Genomic DNA, 17,467 nt, shown 5'->3' on the forward strand with positions numbered 1-17,467 from the left:
CTAGCTTGGCATGTCATTGTCATGATATGATTATCACTATTGCTGAGTGCGTGTGCTAGTCAAGCAAGTCAAGGGATGACTCTGTCCGTGCTGTAACTCCTACCCACCACCTCCGTGGTCTAATGGTAGAGCGTCCGCCTGGAGAGCGGAAGGTCCGGGGTTCGATCCCCTGATGCGTCATACCAAAAGACGTTAAAAGATGGTACTTGTTGTTACCCTGTCTGGCACTCGGAATTAAGGGGCTAAAACAAGGACTGGTCGGCTTGGAGTCAGTATACTGTGTCTGAGTGGGATATTCATGTTAAACTGCGGCATGGTATCTCAGTGAGCTAGCACTATTAATCGGCATCAGTCCGGACTAGTACAAACAGTCACACACACACACACACACACACACACACACACACACACACACACACACATACACGTGCGTGCACGTCGCTTTATAAGTGCAATAATCTTTGACCCGACATTAAACCCCATTTCACCTCACCTCACCTGTAACTCCTACCCGGCTGTTGTCTTCCAGGCTGTGTGTTGTTCCGACGGAGTCCACTGCTGCCCCGAGTACATGTCCTGTAACCTCACCTCACAAGAGTGTCAGGGAGACAGCATTCAGATCTCCCTGCCCCTCTATAGACACTCTCCAGCCCGAGTCCTCCCTAAGGCTAGCAGCATCCAGTGTGACTCCAGCCACGAATGTCCTGATGGAAGCACCTGTTGTAAAATGTCCACTGGTCAGTGGGGATGCTGTCCTCTGCCAGAGGTAAGGAAACCTGTTTTACTTGACATCAGGCTTTAATCCTTAGTGGCAAGTCCTTGTCAACTGGCTAAAGAGTAAGTCCCTATCCACTGGTACTAGGATAAGTCCCTATGTAATGGATCTAGGGTAAGTCCCTATCAGCTGACTCTAAGGTAAGTCACTATCCACTGGTTCTAGGGTAAGTCACTATCCGCTCGTTCTAGAGTAAGTCCCTACCCACTGACACTAGGGTAAGTCCCTACCCACTGATTCTAGGGTAAGTCACTATCCACTGGTTCTAGGGTAAGTCACTATCCACTGGTTCTAGGGTAAGTCCCTACCCACTGGTTCTAGGGTAAGTCACTATCCACTGACTCTAGGGTAAATCACTATGCATCGGTTCTAGGGTAAGCCCCTATCCCGCAGTTCTAGGGTCCCTACCCACTGACTCTAGGGTAAGTCCCTACCCACTGGTTCTAGGGTAAGTCCCTATCCACTGGTTCTAGGGTAAGTCACTATCCACTGGTTCTAGGGTAAGTCCCTACCCACTGGTTCTAGGGTAAGTCACTATCCACTGACTCTAGGGTAAATCACTATGCATCGGTTCTAGGGTAAGCCCCTATCCCGCAGTTCTAGGGTAAGTACCAATCCATCCTTTCAGTCCACTTGCCCGAACTTAGCTCTCCAACATCATTTGCAATACATTGTAGAGTTTTATTAGCTGATGTTACTAGACTGAACAGAATTTTACTAGACTTGGTCGTCAGATTAGTGGCTGTAGTTGCAAACTGAGTGCCTATCCACTGGCTCTAGAGTAAGTCCCCCTTCACTTGGTTCATTGTGAACCCTATCCACACACCCTATCTCTTCCCTAGGAATCTCTGTCCATTCACATCATGACTAATGTATCCTCCTTCCTCTATTGCAGGCTGTGTGTTGTTCGGACAAGATTCACTGCTGCCCCCGGGGAACCACATGTAGTGTAGGTGCAGGCACCTGTAGCCGAGGGGGCGTGACCGTCCCCTGGGCAGAGAAGACAGCAGCCACAAAGACCGCCCTGAAGGCCCCTGGTGCAGGTGTGTTCACCTGCAACGGCACCACAAAACAGTGCAATGACGGAGACACCTGTTGTCGGGCTGCACAGGGGTACATGGGCTGTTGTACTTTCAGCAATGTAAGTCTGACTCTATTATTATTATTATCATCATCATCATCATTATTATTATCATTATTATTATTTACTGCAGGTATCCAGGTACTAGTATCTGCTCAAATGCAGTTTTATTTGTTCCAAGACCAGTGGATCCATTTGCATTCCAGTTATCATTCTCAACTCCTTAGGGGGTATACCACCCAAACTGTCGCAGGGTGCTTGAAGGTTTTTACATCCACCTCAATTATCGGGTACCCATTCCCTGCTGAGTGAACAGAGGCACATTTAAACTAAGTCACTTGCCCAGAGTGATACCACAAGTTTTAGCGCTTTAAGCATCTTCGAGAGCCAAGAGTGCCCACTAGCAGATTTCAGAGGCTATTGTGCACCTTTGCCAATTCAAGTCTACTTTTATTGACTCAGTTGTGGTATCACACGGGTTGTGCATCTTGTGATGAAAATGTGATATCCAATCAGATCACTGTTCCATTTTCGACTGGCTTCACAATGCCACATACTACAGCAGATCACCTGATCATTCAGATAACAAAAGATTCCTGATTTCATCCCTGACAAACCAAATGATAGTTTACCACAGTAAAGATAATTATTGATGCCGCATTTAAAAACGTAAGTTTGTCATTAAAGTCAAACAGGTGCAAGCTGCGCAATTCACGTTTGCAGAATTGTCTGCAGACTGCTAATTGAGAGGATGTTGCATGACTGAACCGTGAAGATCAGGTGTAGAGTAGGTCTACAGCATCCCATGCTTGCCGTAAAAGGCAACTATGATTGTTGTAAGAGGTGACTTACAGGATCGGATGGTCAGGCTCACTGACTTGGTTGATGCATGTCATCTTATCCTAAGTGCTTGGATCGTGCTCATGATGTCAATCGTTGGATTGTCTGGTCCAGACTCGATTATTTACAGACCGCCATCATATAGCTGGAATATTGCTGAGTGCAATGTTAAACAACCCAACAAACAAATGTTGTATGACTATATTTTGTCTCCACCACCAGGCTGTGTGTTGTTCCGACGGGACCCACTGCTGCCCCCAGGGAACCACCTGCGATGTTGAGAGTGGACACTGTCTCAGATCGAACAACGACAGGTCTTTGGCGTTGACATTAAAAAAGTCTGTGTCTGAGGTGAGTACGAAAAACTTTTTTTATGGACGATTGTCCTATGTTTATGAGAATAATTTGTCTTTAAACTTGGGTCTTCAACTGCAATAGAGTCGCTCTTCAATAGCTCCCTGCCTTGAACATGGGTATTCATCAATAGCTTTCTGCCTTGATCATGGGTATTCATCAATAGCTTTCTGCCTTGAACATGGGTATTCATCAATAGCTTTCTGCCTTGATCATGGGTATTCATCAATAGCATTCTGCCTTGAACATGGGTATTCATCAATAGCTTTCTGCCTTGATCATGGGTATTCATCAATAGCTTTCTGCCTTGATCATGGGTATTCATCAATAGCTTTCTGCCTTGAACGTGGGTATTCATCAATAGCTTTCTGCCTTGATCATGGGTATTCATCAATAGCTTTCTGCCTTGAACATGGGTATTCATCAATAGCTTTCTGCCTTGATCATGGGTATTCATCAATAGCTTTCTGCCTTGAACATGGGTATTCATCAATAGCTCTCTGCCTTGATCATGGGTAGTCATCAATAGCTTTCTGCCTTGAACATTGGTATTCATCAATAGCTTTCTACCTTGATCATGGGCATTCATCAATAGCTCTCTGCCTTGAACAGGGGTATTCATCAATAGCTCTGCCTTGAACAGGGGCATTCATCAATAGCTCTCTGCCTTGAACAGGGGTATTCATCAATGGCTCTCTGCCTTGAACAGGTGTATTCATCAATAGCTCTGCCTTGAACAGGGGCATTCATCAATATCTCTGCCTTGAACAGGAGTATTCATCAATAGCTCTGCCTTGAACAGGGGCATTCATCAATATCTCTGCCTTGAACAGGGTCATTCATCAATAGCTCTGCTTTGAACAGGGGCATTCATCAATGGCTCTCTGCCTTGAACAGGTGTATTCATCAATAGCTCTGCCTTGAACAGGGGCATTCATCAATAGCTCTGCCTTGAACAGGGGCATTCATCAATAGCTCTGTCTTGAACAGAGGCATTCATCGTTAGCTCCATTCCTTGAACTCGAGACTTCAATAATATCTTGAACAGATCAAGGCTTCAACACAGCTGAAGTCTCTGCCATAATGAGCATTTGTCAAGTGGGTCAATTATATCCTGAGACTATATAATCCAACCAACACACTTTATACAGCAGTCACGTGAGACGAATGCACCTTGACATTTACTCATGGGTCGTGAGGTCGTGAGGTCGTGGGCCTTGAGTGGAAGTGGAAAGCACTGTTTGTGAGAACTCTTCACTTGTTACAGGGAGGATGTAGTGTTTGATATCCCATAGTAAATTCATCCCCATTCCAATGCTAATCACTTACTGCCTGTGTCAGTTGTAATTTTGAGAAACAGCGCTTAAAGTGTACAAGGTCACGTCATTCACCAACTTTGGTGGTCTTAAGCAGCCTATGCTTGTCATAAGAGGCAACTAACAGGATCGGAAGGTCATTCTTGCTGACTTGGTTGATGCATGTCATCGTAACCCAATTGCGTAGGTCGATGCTCATGATGTAAACCACTGGATTGTCTGGTCCAGACTTGATTATTTACAGACCACCATCTTATAGTTGGAATATTGCTGAGTGCGGCGTTATAGATCACAATTTTTATGATGTCAAATATGTCTTTTTAACTTTTAAACAATTAAATACTAATCATGCTAATAGTTACCGATGTTATATTGGGGATAAAACTTTCTTAGTAAAGTACAGATTCTCATACTTTTTTGGGTTGAGTCCCGTCCGTGAGGCACCTAATCGCCAGCACACAAAGTCAGCGATCTTACCCACTCAGCCACCGAGGCTTCCACAAAAATGAAAATCTGACAACTGGTAGTCTAGATAGCGTACTTTGAGTACCCCTCTGACAAGTGTACATTGGCAATATGGCATTGTGTATTCATGCTAATAGTTATTCTTTTATTCAAATTTGTTGACTTAGTGTGTGACTTCCCTATTTATGCCATAAGTCTGTCCTTTGCTACACAGTAATCTGTCCTTGTTATTTTATTGAGATTATCAAAATATGTTTGATACTCACTAGAAGAAATTCTCAAGATGTTCAAAATATCAATGGAAATTAATTACTGCAAAACGCAGGATACTTTTATTTAAAATGGAAAAATCATAAATTGATCAAAATATTGACAGGGCAATATGTCCAGAGTGATACACGATACACTTCGATACAGGAATAGTGATACAAGTATGATTTCTGCACGTTGGCAATACTTGCTAAACAGTATTTTGTTAGACATAGTACCAGTGAAAGTCTCTGTAATCATACCTCAGTGGTCAAATGGATCAAATGTCTGCCAAGAGAGCGGAAGGTCGGGGTTCATTCCCTGGCTGCGTCATACCAAAAGAAGTTAAAAGATGGTACTTGTTGTTACCCGGCTTGGTACTCGGCATTAAGGGGCTAAAACAAAGGACTGGTTGGCTCGGAGTCTGTATACTGTGTCTGAGTGGGGTATTCATGGCATGGTATCTCAGTGGGCTAGTTCTATTAAATCGGCAATATTCCAGACTGGTGCAATTAGCCACAAACACACACACGTGCATTCACGTTGCTATATCAGTGCAATTATCTTGAACGTGACGTTTCAATAACCTCACCTCAGGACTCCAGATAAGCTTTTGGTGTTGTGGGTATTTTACCCATGCATTTTAAAATCATTGGGTATCAGTAACTCTATCTGGGTTTTCAAATTTCTGTTACCCACTAGTTTTTACACATGTGGGTATTTAAGTTAAATATTTAAATTTTTTAAATATATTCCCTGCAAACTGGTGTTGTGTGGGTTCGAGAGCTTTATCGGACTCAAAAATACCACGATACTTCCACAAGAAAGAGTGATGGCAAATGATCATGAAGTAACTGTCATCGTGGAGTTTGGCAAGGTTGACGGAATGCCTGTTTATAATTTCAAAATAAGTTGCTGATTTGCTAATAGAATACGCAGGGTTACTTCACAATATTTTGATGATACGCTCAAGTTTTATTTTTGTAGCGAATCTGTAATGTTCGTTGCGTATTTGATACGCTTGGATTTTATTTTACTGTGTATTTCTGCGTTTCTGATGTGTATTTTACGCAGATACGCAGCTTGTCTGGAGCTCTGTCACCTCATCACACACGCACTCCCACGATACATGTAAACACTAACACACACACATACTAATTTCCATATTTTCAAGTGAGTGTTAACAAAATATCGGGAAACAATGAGGTAGAAAGGTGCAGTCTAATTAGTGTGATGTAAACCGAAGGAGAGCTGCAGCTGGAAGCTGTTAGGAGGGTATCGGGTTACTGTGGTATTAACCCTTGGAAGGTCAGGTCAATCTGACTTAATGAGGTCACATGCGTTTATTCCACACCTACCTCCTCCAGTTAATCACATGAGGAGCCGACCCATGAGACTGGGCTCACGAGGCCAAGTCACATGTTAGAACAATTGCTAATACTGCATATTTAACACAAGCAACTCAGGCTTGTCAGAATAACTATCAGGAATATCATATGATACAGTGTGTCCTACATGATAGCTAGGGTAGATAGGGTCGCTTAAGATGATCTATATCTGGACATTAAGATGTCCACAATCCATGCTATCAACGGTGCAGCTGACACAAAGAAAGTTCACAGGAATTAGGATTGATTTTGTGCACTGATTCTTTATCAGAGACTTTGATATGGAGAGGCTATTTCAGGTCAAATATGATGTACATTTTTCTCAGGAAAAGGGGGGCGGTCAGGTAGCCTAGTGGTTAAAGCGTTCGCTCGTCACGTGGAAGACCCGGGTTCGATTCTCGACATGTGTACAATGTATGAAGCCATTTTCTGGTGTACCCCGCCCTGATATTGCTGGAATATTGCTAAAAGCGTAAAACCCCACTCAGTCACTCACTCACTCACTCACTCACTCACTCACTCACTCAGGAAAAGGCAATGGGTTTGTGGGTAAGGTGTTCACTTGGCACGGTGAAGGCCTGAGTTCAATTCTCTACATGGGTACAATGTGTGAAGTCCTTGCTTGGTGTCTCCAGTCGTGATATTGTTGAAGCACATTCACTCATTTACAAATACACCCACCTGCTCGCTCACTCGCTCACTCACTCACTCACTCGATCACTCACTCGATCACTCACTCGATCACTCACTCACTCACCACATAAACTTTGAATATACAAAAGTAACACAAACGTGAAACACAGATGTTTCTATCGATCAGCAAGGGCTAAGATCATGTGATATTAATAAATGTGCAAGAAAACTATAAATGTTGCTTCGGTTCCCTGTCCATTCGTCCTGACTATATTTCTAGAGTTTTCAGCACCATACCCCTATACTCATGGGTGTCACTGCAATAGGTAAATGTCTGAGACCTGCATCACTCGAGGCGCTCCTCCCACATGGTGTTGACACCCATGTCAATCAGTCCACGCTGTATTACGCGGCCACAAAATGAAAATTGTGTGGTCAATGTTTGTAAATTCTGCAACTTCAATCTTCACACTATTTTGGGGCAGTTTGGTTGCCTAGTGGTTAAAGAGCTCGCTCGTCACGCCGAAGACTCAGGTTCGATTCCCGACATGGGTACAATGTATGAAGCCCATTTCTGGTGTCACCCGCCAAGATATTGCTGGAATATTGATAAAAGCGGCGTAAACCAAACTCACTCACTCAGTTACACTATTTTGCAAACCTTTAAGCCCATTTTTCATGAATTTGTGCAACTGTTTGACTTATGGCAGGTATTTTTATGATAAACTTATCCATGGCTAGAATAGCCTATTGAAGTGAATCAGGCAATCAACCATGAAAACATACAAACATACACTTTCAGTGAGCCAGTCATGAATTCTGCGGCTGATAAATGCAAAATTCTGCACAATTTCTGCTCAAAATGTGATTTTTCTGCAAGACAGTTACATTTCTGCACCGAGTTGGTATTTCTGCAAAATGTTCGTCAACCGCAGAATACAGTGGGGAATGATCAGTGGCTTTATCCAATGGCTAATGTAGAGAAGTGACAATGGAGGGTTCACTATACAAATATATTCCCATAAATATCTTGTCTTAGAGCTGCAATATTACAGCATTAAGCAACAAACACCCTCATCCATCTTTCAAATGATGAAAACAGCCAAAGCTTGTTTGATCTATACAAAGGGCCCTTCTCCACTTGAATTCATAAACTTCACTGACTTAATGTATGATATAGATGATGCAATGTCCTTGGATTTATCGAAATATACTCAGTGGTCGATATTTGGCCCTTAGTCAGCACCAAATGTCAATAAAAGTTCCCAAATTGGATTTAAAAAATTCCAATTCATGTTAATATATTTTTAACTAATGTTATTGTTTTTTAGAGGTGACTTGTAGTGTAATGACTTTAAAGGCTTTAATGCTTTGCTGATATTGTTTTATTGAATTCAGTGTTAAAGTACCTCTAAACTTACAAATATAAGAACTTTCCAAATATCCAAAGTTCAAGCAAAATAACTTTTTTCCTTCAAATTGGCTGCCAAGGGCACTTAGCATACCTATCAACTCTCACGCATCTCGCGTGAGTCTCATGCATTTATCACCTATGTCATGCTCACACACAAGGTTGGGAAATACTCACGCATTCATATTAAATGTAGATAAAAATATTTTGAAACGATTTTCTCTTTCGATTTATCGCGATTGCAACCAACACGCTCTCTAAGGCCATTAAAATGGTCTTAAAATCATTCAGTTTTCGCTGGGGCGGGGGAAGGGGGAGGGGTTCGCCCCACCACCAAGGCTTAGCCCTGGACCCCTACACCCTGGCTTCTCAATCATTAAGACATCCAGGGGTTGACAGTTTGAAATCCAAGGCATATCTCAGACCTCCATGGTACTTTGGCCGAGTATTGTATGAAACAATATACAAGAGATACACCATTACATAGTTTCACCATGTTGAATTACAGTAACGTCCAAACCTGCACATTTTAGTTCTTTTTAATACAAATCAATTTCGTAATCTGATAATGTGAACTTTGGCAGTAGATATCTGATACCTGGGATGTCAGCTGACCTAGATGATAACTCTATACCATCCACCTGTTGGTTAGTAACACATATATCACCTCATAGACGAGGACTGGGCCACATCGTTTTCAGTGATCATGGGGAAGGTTGTGGTATTAGCGCTGCTGGCTGTTGTGACTATATCGACAGTAAGTACACTGTTACTAGGTGATAACATATTTGTGGTCACACATTGGTGTTACTGTAGCTTTAATGATAACCCTATATTCAAGGACATGAACAGGTAGTATCATGTGTCAAGGTAAAATACCTGATAAGGTCCCTTCTTGGTTTTTGGATGGTCGGGGTTATTTCTTCATGTTACTGAGCGGACAGCCGCTGTTATCGGGAAATGGGTGATGATATAGATACTGTTTATAATTCTTTTTAAAATGATTTTCAATCACGTAAACAATGAAAATAAAACAGAAATAGGTAAGTGGATTTTATTAAATCTTATATTTGCCGAAAATAGTCAAGTTTTGGCTTCCTTGGTCCCTAATCTGGACGTTAACAACGTGTTAGCTTACATTTTTTATTTACAACAAACTTAAATAAGTTGTAAATGCATTATTTTAAATAATGTGAAAAACATAACTTTCATATTTATAAACCATATGATCAGACCTTTCAAATGGTGTATAACGTAGAAGCAAATATATTGTACAAGCAGGTATTTTCTTTGATAAATGTTGGCTTCATCTATCACACAAGAGTCTCTGGGAACTCGGTGTCCCAGCAGTAAACACTTCTGGTTGACTGGTGTTGAAAGAGTTAAGAAAAAAACGAGGAGGGGGAGTTGTTTATCGTACAATAAGACACTGCAGGGAGAACAAACCATGAGGGTCGCCGCCCAAGTGGGTTATTCTCCCTGCAGTGTTTTATTGTTCGATAAACAATGACCATGAGTAGTTTATTTCTTATGTGTGATATCAACATTATGTACAGCTTCTTTACAGATGTTAATAAAATTTATAAGCTTTAGAAATATTTACCCCTATTTAAATAAGGATGACTCCCTGAATACATTCCAATTTTCAGGGATATCAGACAGTGGCCAAACATCAAAACTAGGGAAAATTAGTATGTCTTATGTTCTTAGATGTTCTCACTATTCCCACAAAAATAGCATCGTCCATAATAGCATCAACATAAGTTGAAAGGGTAATTGACCCTAGGATCCGGGGTTGAATAGGTCTTCAGCAACCCATGCTTGCTGTACATGGCGACTATGCTTGTCATGAGAGGCAACTAACGGGATCGGGTGGTCAGGCTCGCTGACTTGGTTGATGCATGTTATCGTATCCCAATTGCAGATATTGATGCTCACGATATCAATCATTGGATTGTCTGGTTCAGACTCGATTATTTACAGACCTGCTGTCATAAAGCTGGAATATTGTTGAGTGCAGCGTGAAACAACAAACAAAATGAAAAAATGAAAGGGTATGTTTGAATATTTGATGTCATGATGGAACATTGTGTTATTGTGAATTAAGCAACACCTCTTTCTTCTTGGGTTTTGGTGATTTATCTCATGGTTATCTGATATTGAATAAGAAGTTGACTTTGTTCATTTCAACACTTGTATGTTTTGGACTTATGTCATTGAATGCGAAGGCAAGTGTGAAATGTGTTGAAATTGGGGAGTTAAGAGCTTTACAGGAATCAGTTTAAAATATTGAAACATAAGTAAGTCTCTTACCCAACATTATTTTTAAAGGAGGTGTAAGTAAATTCAATGAGAACATATGATGACAAATATGTGACTAATAGATTCAACTGAACTTCGAAAAATATTTTTTTTTATTGATTTTTTTATTGCATTTTAATTTGTCGCTATATGGCTGAAATAATGCTGATGCGATGTTAAATTTTAACTCACGCACTCTTGCATTTTACCCGTTCTTTTGTACTTGCATCATATCAAAAGTATAATATGCTGGACAATATAATATGTTCCTGTGACATTGAATAAGATTTAATGCAAAGTTATGTTTTTTATCAAAATCTGAAACAATTTCGGTTTGCAACAGGTAAAAGACTCCTGTAAGTGTTCAAATGGTTTAATTTACCATACTGACTTCAGAAAATGTGTGATTTCATAAAAAACATGAACATGCCAAAATGTCAATTTACAAATCAACAGTGTGTGTGTCCACCTCTGGTTGCGATGCAAGCAACACATCTTTGTCTCATGGAATAGACCAAGCGTCGCACAAAGTCCTATGGGATATCTGTCCATATCTGCTGGAGCTTGTTTCGAAGCGCCTGGAGTGTCTGTGGAACATGTGGTTGACGTCGAAGGCGCCGATCCATCTCATCCCACATGTGCTCGATTGGTGAGAGATCCGGGGAGCGAGCCGGCCAGGGGATGACATTCACGTTATTTTGTTGAAGAGAATCTTGAACAAGTCGAGCAATATGAGACCAGGCATTGTCATGTTGAAAGATAATGCCTGGGCCATGACGACGCAAAAACGGCAGAACAACAGGGCTGATGATCTCGTCGCGGTAGCGCTGTCCATTGAGATTTCCCTCTACCACTATCAAACGGATCCTCTGTCTTGCTGTAATCCCAGCCCATACCATAACGCTGCCCCCCCTGAATCGATCTTCTTCAAAGACACAATGATTGACGTAATGTTCACCTTACCTCGGTACACTCAAATCCGTCCATCGCTGTGGCTGAGGTGAAACGAGACTCGTCAGTGAATAGAACTTGTCCCCACTGCATGGCTGTCCAGCGTAGACACTGTCTGCACCACTGTAGACATGCTTGACGGTGGTTTCCTGTCAAAATGGCACGTCTGGCGACAATCCCTGCACATCTGAGGCGACTACGTGCGGTTTGTGAAGATATTCGTCAAAGGCCAGGGATGCTTCTTGCAGTCACTGTTGCTGCCTGGAATCGATTTCGTAGTTCTGTTGCTCAAATCCAGTTGTCTTGTCGATTATTGGTTACGCGTGGCCTGCCACTCCGAGGATGGTCTCTGACTGCATTCATCTGTTGCCAACGTTGCCACAAACACCAAATGGTGTTTCTGTGGACGTTAAATTGTCTTGCAACATCATGTTGACTCGATCCTGCTTCAAGCATACCAATGGCTCGCAGACGCTCATTTTCGGACTGGCGTGGCATTTTGTAATGTTGAATAATTGCGTAATTTGGTTGTTTTTCTGAGTGGTTGTTGTCAGCACAATGCTAAACAATGCATATGGAACGCACATGTTTTTATACCCATTCTTGGGTAGTGAAATGCATGGGGCTTGCATAAAAGTCAACTTTTGCATGGATTGCATGCTTTTCTGTAGCAGTTGCGTTTTTTGTGACTTGATTCCATACATGTACTACAATACTGAAAACCAAACTTTGCTTGTTTGAAAAATACACTAAAATATTGGTTTTCACAGGAACTTTTGTTGTTGAGTATAGTATAGGTCTTTAGCAACCCATGCTTGCCGTAAGAGGCCTGTCATGAGAGGCCACTTGGTTGATGCATGTCATCAATCCCAATTGCATAGATCGATGCCCATGATGTCAATCACTGGATTGTCTGGTCCAGACTTGATTATTTACAGACTGCCATCATATGGCTGGAATATTGCTGAGTGTGATGTTAAACAATAAACAGACAAACAAACCATACTTGACTGTTATGACATCACACTGGTCTTTGGGACTCGAAAGATATACCATCACAGTTAGAGATAGAAAAGCAACTTTCAAGCTCTCAGTCATCCATAATAACTTAAGTACACTATCTATTATGTTTTCTTCCCAAAAAATATTGAAAACATTGAATATTGTAACAGCAACTCTGCATTTTTTTATGTATCATTGGACATATCCTTATTTCAAAATACCTACAGAAATGTATAAACATGTGGTTATCCATGTGCTGCCTCCTGTGACAAAATGGCCATAAATAATGTTTCAACAAGGTCAGGATTTTTTGTGATTTGATACCTCTGACAAATCAGAATATAGTATTTACCAAATTATTGTCAGTATGCTCAATAAATACTTAAAACACATTGTTTGTCTCGATCGCTTGTGTAATACACTACAAATACCTATCCCAAGGTCAGTAAAGGTTGATTCTTTATGTTGTATAATGCTCCACTCAACAATATTCCAGCTATATGATGGCGTTCTGATGAGTGAGTGAGTATGGTTTTACGCCACTTTTAGCAATATTCCAGCAATATCACGTCAGGTGTCACCAGAAATGGGCTTCACACATTGTACCCATGTCGGGAATCGAACCTGGGTCTTCGGCGTGACGAGCGGGCGCTTTAACCACTGCGCTACCCGACCGCCCCTCGTTCTGATGATGATGACAAAACAACCCAGTGATTGACATCATGAGCATTGATCTAAATAAATTGGTATACGATGACATACATGAACTAAGTCACCACATCTGGCCTCCCGGTTCCGTTAGTCGCCGCTTCGTAACAACAAGCATGGATTGCTGAAGACCGATTCTAACCCAGATCAAGGAGGGATGTTGACAGGACTTTGATTGCTATGTAAAGGAGGGATGTTGACAGGACTTTGATTGCTATGTAAAAGAGGGATGTTGGCAGGACTTTGATTGCTATGTAAAGGAGGGATGTTGACAGGACTTTGATTGCTATGTAAAGGAGGGATATTGACAGGACTTTGATTGCTATGTAAAAGAGGGATGTTGGCAGGACTTCGATTGCTATGTAAAGGAGGGATGTTTACAGGACTTTGGTTGCTATGTAAAGGAGGAATGTTAGCAGGACTTTGATTGCTATGTGAAGGAGGGATGTTGGCAGGACTTTGATTGCTATGTAAAGGAGGGATATTGACAGGACTTTGGTTGCTATGTAAAGGAGGGATGTTGGCAGGACTTTGATTGCTATGTAAAGGAGGGATGTTGGCAGTACTTTGGTTGCTATGTGAAGGAGGGATGTTGGCAGGACTTTGATTGCTATGTAAAGGAGGGATATTGACAGGACTTTGGTTGCTATGTAAAGGAGGGATGTTGGCAGTACTTTGGTTGCTATGTAAAGGAGGGATGTTGACAGGACTTTGATTGCTATGTAAAGGAGGGATGTTGACAGGACTTTGATTGCTTTGTAAAAGAGGGATGTTGACAGGACTTTGATTGCTATGTAAAGGAGGGATGTTGACAGGACTTTGATTGCTATGTAAAGGAGGGATGTTGGCAGGACTTTGATTGCTTTGTAAAAGAGGGATGTTGACAGGACTTTGATTGCTATGTGAAGAAGGGATGTTGGCAGGGCTTTGGTTGCTATGTGAAGGAGGGATGTTGGCAGGACTTTGATTGCTATGTAAAAGAGGGATGTTTACAGGAATTTGGTTGCTATGTGAAGAAGGGATGTTGGCAGGACTTTGGTTGCTATGTGAAGGAGGGATGTTGGCAGGAGTTTGGTTGCTATGTGAAGGAGGAATGTTGGCAGGACTTTGATTGCTTTGTGAAGGAGGGATGTTGACAGGATTTTGGTTGCTATGTGAACTCTGAAGGAGGGATGTTGACAGGACCTTGCTTACAATAGTATTTGCTTTATTGCAGGCTGTCGATGTCAACAATGTAAAGTGTGACTCCACCTCCGAATGTATAGATGGAAGCACCTGTTGTAAAATGTCCTCTGGCCAGTGGGGATGCTGTCCTGTGCCACAGGTAAGAAAAATACCTATCAAGGTATGTTCTGCATCTCTTTGTCACCTTCAAACCAGTTCTTGTATGTTTCATCAAAGAGGTAAATTCCTGCAATCAACTGTGTCCCTTTTGGCTGAATATCCTGCCCAATGACACTAATGGGCTATTTCATATATAAAATCCTGTGAAAAGCTAACTCACTGAAAATGCTCTCACTATTTTCAAAGATTGACATGTCAAAATCATTCTGTTTCCAGGCCGTGTGTTGTGCTGATGGATTCCACTGCTGCCCCTCTGGAACAACTTGTAATAAAATATCTGGCAAATGTTATAGTAAAGATGGACTCTCTATCACATGGTTCAAGAAAACTGCACCGATTGTTAAGAATGTGGAAAATGTAAAGTGTGACTCCACCTCCGAATGTCCAGATGGAAGCACTTGTTGTAAACTGTCCTCTGGCCAGTGGGGATGCTGTCCTCTGCCACAGGTAAGAAAAGCAGTTTTGTACAAACCCATGTGTCAGAAAAGTAATTTTATTCTCAACAGAAGACATATTCTTGATATCACATGGACTTAAAGAGAGTAGCCATGGCATCTCTTGTGTTGGTAGCTTCAAAATCGTGACAGTTATTGTCTGAATTTTGTTGTGGAAAATGGATTCTACTTCATAAGATTTTGGTCATCACAATAGTAAATACAAGCAACTCATAAGAAATCTCTGCTAAAAGAAGAGTTGAATGCACGATTCTTAATTCTGACAATGTAATGGGCATGTGTTTATGAATCAGTATCAAATAGTGATTTTCTCGAAAAGTTGAACCCATCCTGCCCTATTGGTGGTACCTGTCACAAGCACACACAAAAGCAAGTCAATTTTACCTGAAAAGACACAGTAAGATTTGGTACAAGTCAAAATATAGAATTGAATCAAATATCATTTTTGTCACTGATGCTTCAGATTTGGAATTGTACTCCACATGTCTACCATGAAACATTTTGAAAGCTTTACTGATCCTTGAATGTTGTTACCTTGATCAAACAACTTTTGAGCCAGAGTCGTATGATGCTCTTTGAAATCCTCTTGTAAAGAACACACTCGATTGTTTCTCAAATGTTGTGAAATGTAGACGCCAAAGGGCTGGAGCTTCTGGAATATTGTTTGACATAAAGTCAAAATTGATCAAAGCAAAGTTGAAGTCATCCCTCTTTCCATTTCTCCATCTTATCTGAATTTAAAGACATTTCTCCACCTCACCTGGTATAAATGCATTCTGAATGAGTTCATATCAAATTCATTCTGTTTCCAGGCTGTGTGTTGTTCTGATGGAATCCACTGCTGCCCCTCTGGAACAACTTGTGATACAGCATCTGGCAAATGTAACAGACAAGATGGACTCTCTATCACATGGTTCAAGAAGACTGCACCAATTGTTAAGAATGTAGAAAATGTAATGTGTGACTCCAGCCACGAATGTCCAGATGGAAGCACCTGTTGTAAACTGTCCTCTGGCCAGTGGGGATGCTGTCCTCTGCCAAATGTAAGAAAAGCAGTTTTGTACAAACCCATGTGTCAGAAAAGTAATTTTATTCTCAACAGAAGACATATTCTTGATATCACATGGACTTAAAGAGAGTAGCCATGGCATCTCTTGTGTTGGTAGCTTCAAAATCGTGACAGTTATTGTCTCAATTTTGTTGTGGAAAATGGATTCTACTTCATAAGATTTTGGTCATCACAATAGTAAATACAAGCAACAAAACTCTTTCTATATTCATAAGAAATCTCTGCTAAAAGAAGAGCTGAATGCACGATTCTGAATTCTGACAATGTAATGAGCATGTGTTTATGAATCAGTATCAAATAGTGATTTTCTCGAAAAGGTGAACCCATCCTGCCCTTTTGGTGGCACCTGTCACAAGCACACACAAAAGCAAGTCAATTTTACCTGAAAAGACACAGTAAGATTTGGTACAAGTCAAAATATAGAATTGAATCAAACATCATTTTTGTCACTGATGCGTCAGATTTGGAATTGTACTCCACATGTCTACCATAAAACATTTTGAAAGCTTTACTGATCCTTGAATGTTGTTACCTTGATCAAACAACTTTTGAGTCAGAGTCGTATGATGCTCTTTGAAATCCTCTTGTAAAGAACACACTCGATTGTTTCTCAAATGTTGTGAAATGTAGACGCCAAAGGGCTGGAGCTTCTGGAATATTGTTTGACATAAAGTCAAAGTTGATTATTGAAAAGTTGAAGTCATCTCTCTTGTCCATTTCTCCATCTCATCTGAACTTAAAGACATTTCTCCACCTCGCCTGGTATATGTGCATTCTGAATGAGTTCATATCAAATTCATTCTGTTTCCAGGCTGTGTGTTGTTCTGATGGAATCCACTGCTGCCCCTCTGGAACAACTTGTGATACAGCATCTGGCAAATGTAACAGACAAGATGGACTCTCTATCACATGGTTCAAGAAGACTGCACCAATTGTTAAGAATGTAGAAAATGTAATGTGTGACTCCAGCCACGAATGTCCAGATGGAAGCACCTGTTGTAAACTGTCCTCTGGCCAGTGGGGATGCTGTCCTCTGCCACAGGTAAGAAAAATACCTATCAAGGTATGTTCTGCATCTCTTTGTCACCTTCAAACCAGTTCTTGAATGTTTCATCAGAGAGGTAA

At 41.2% G+C, this 17,467-nt stretch overlaps 1 protein-coding gene across 11 annotated transcripts in view; it reads left to right on the forward strand.

Annotated features, from left to right (window-relative positions):
* Positions 1-17,467, forward strand: part of LOC139464904 (uncharacterized) — a 79,539-nt gene that overhangs the window by 49,755 nt on the left and 12,317 nt on the right. For 10 of the 11 annotated variants that reach the window (XM_071246484.1, XM_071246492.1, XM_071246491.1 and 7 more), the window contains 4 exons: positions 530-766; positions 1,671-1,916; positions 2,919-3,047; positions 14,691-14,798. In XM_071246484.1, the coding sequence (XP_071102585.1) occupies positions 530-766; positions 1,671-1,916; positions 2,919-3,047; positions 14,691-14,798 (720 nt within the window). Of the gene's footprint in view, positions 1-529; positions 767-1,670; positions 1,917-2,918; positions 3,048-14,690; positions 14,799-15,034; positions 15,266-16,085; positions 16,317-17,153; positions 17,385-17,467 lie in introns of all 11 variants that reach the window. The other variant, XM_071246495.1, reaches the window with a different exon arrangement.

The sequence above is a fragment of the Haliotis cracherodii genome, unplaced genomic scaffold (assembly GCF_022045235.1).
Source record: "Haliotis cracherodii isolate W230 unplaced genomic scaffold, xgHalCrac1.p SCAF_17, whole genome shotgun sequence".
Classification (NCBI taxonomy): Eukaryota; Metazoa; Mollusca; class Gastropoda; order Lepetellida; family Haliotidae; genus Haliotis; species Haliotis cracherodii.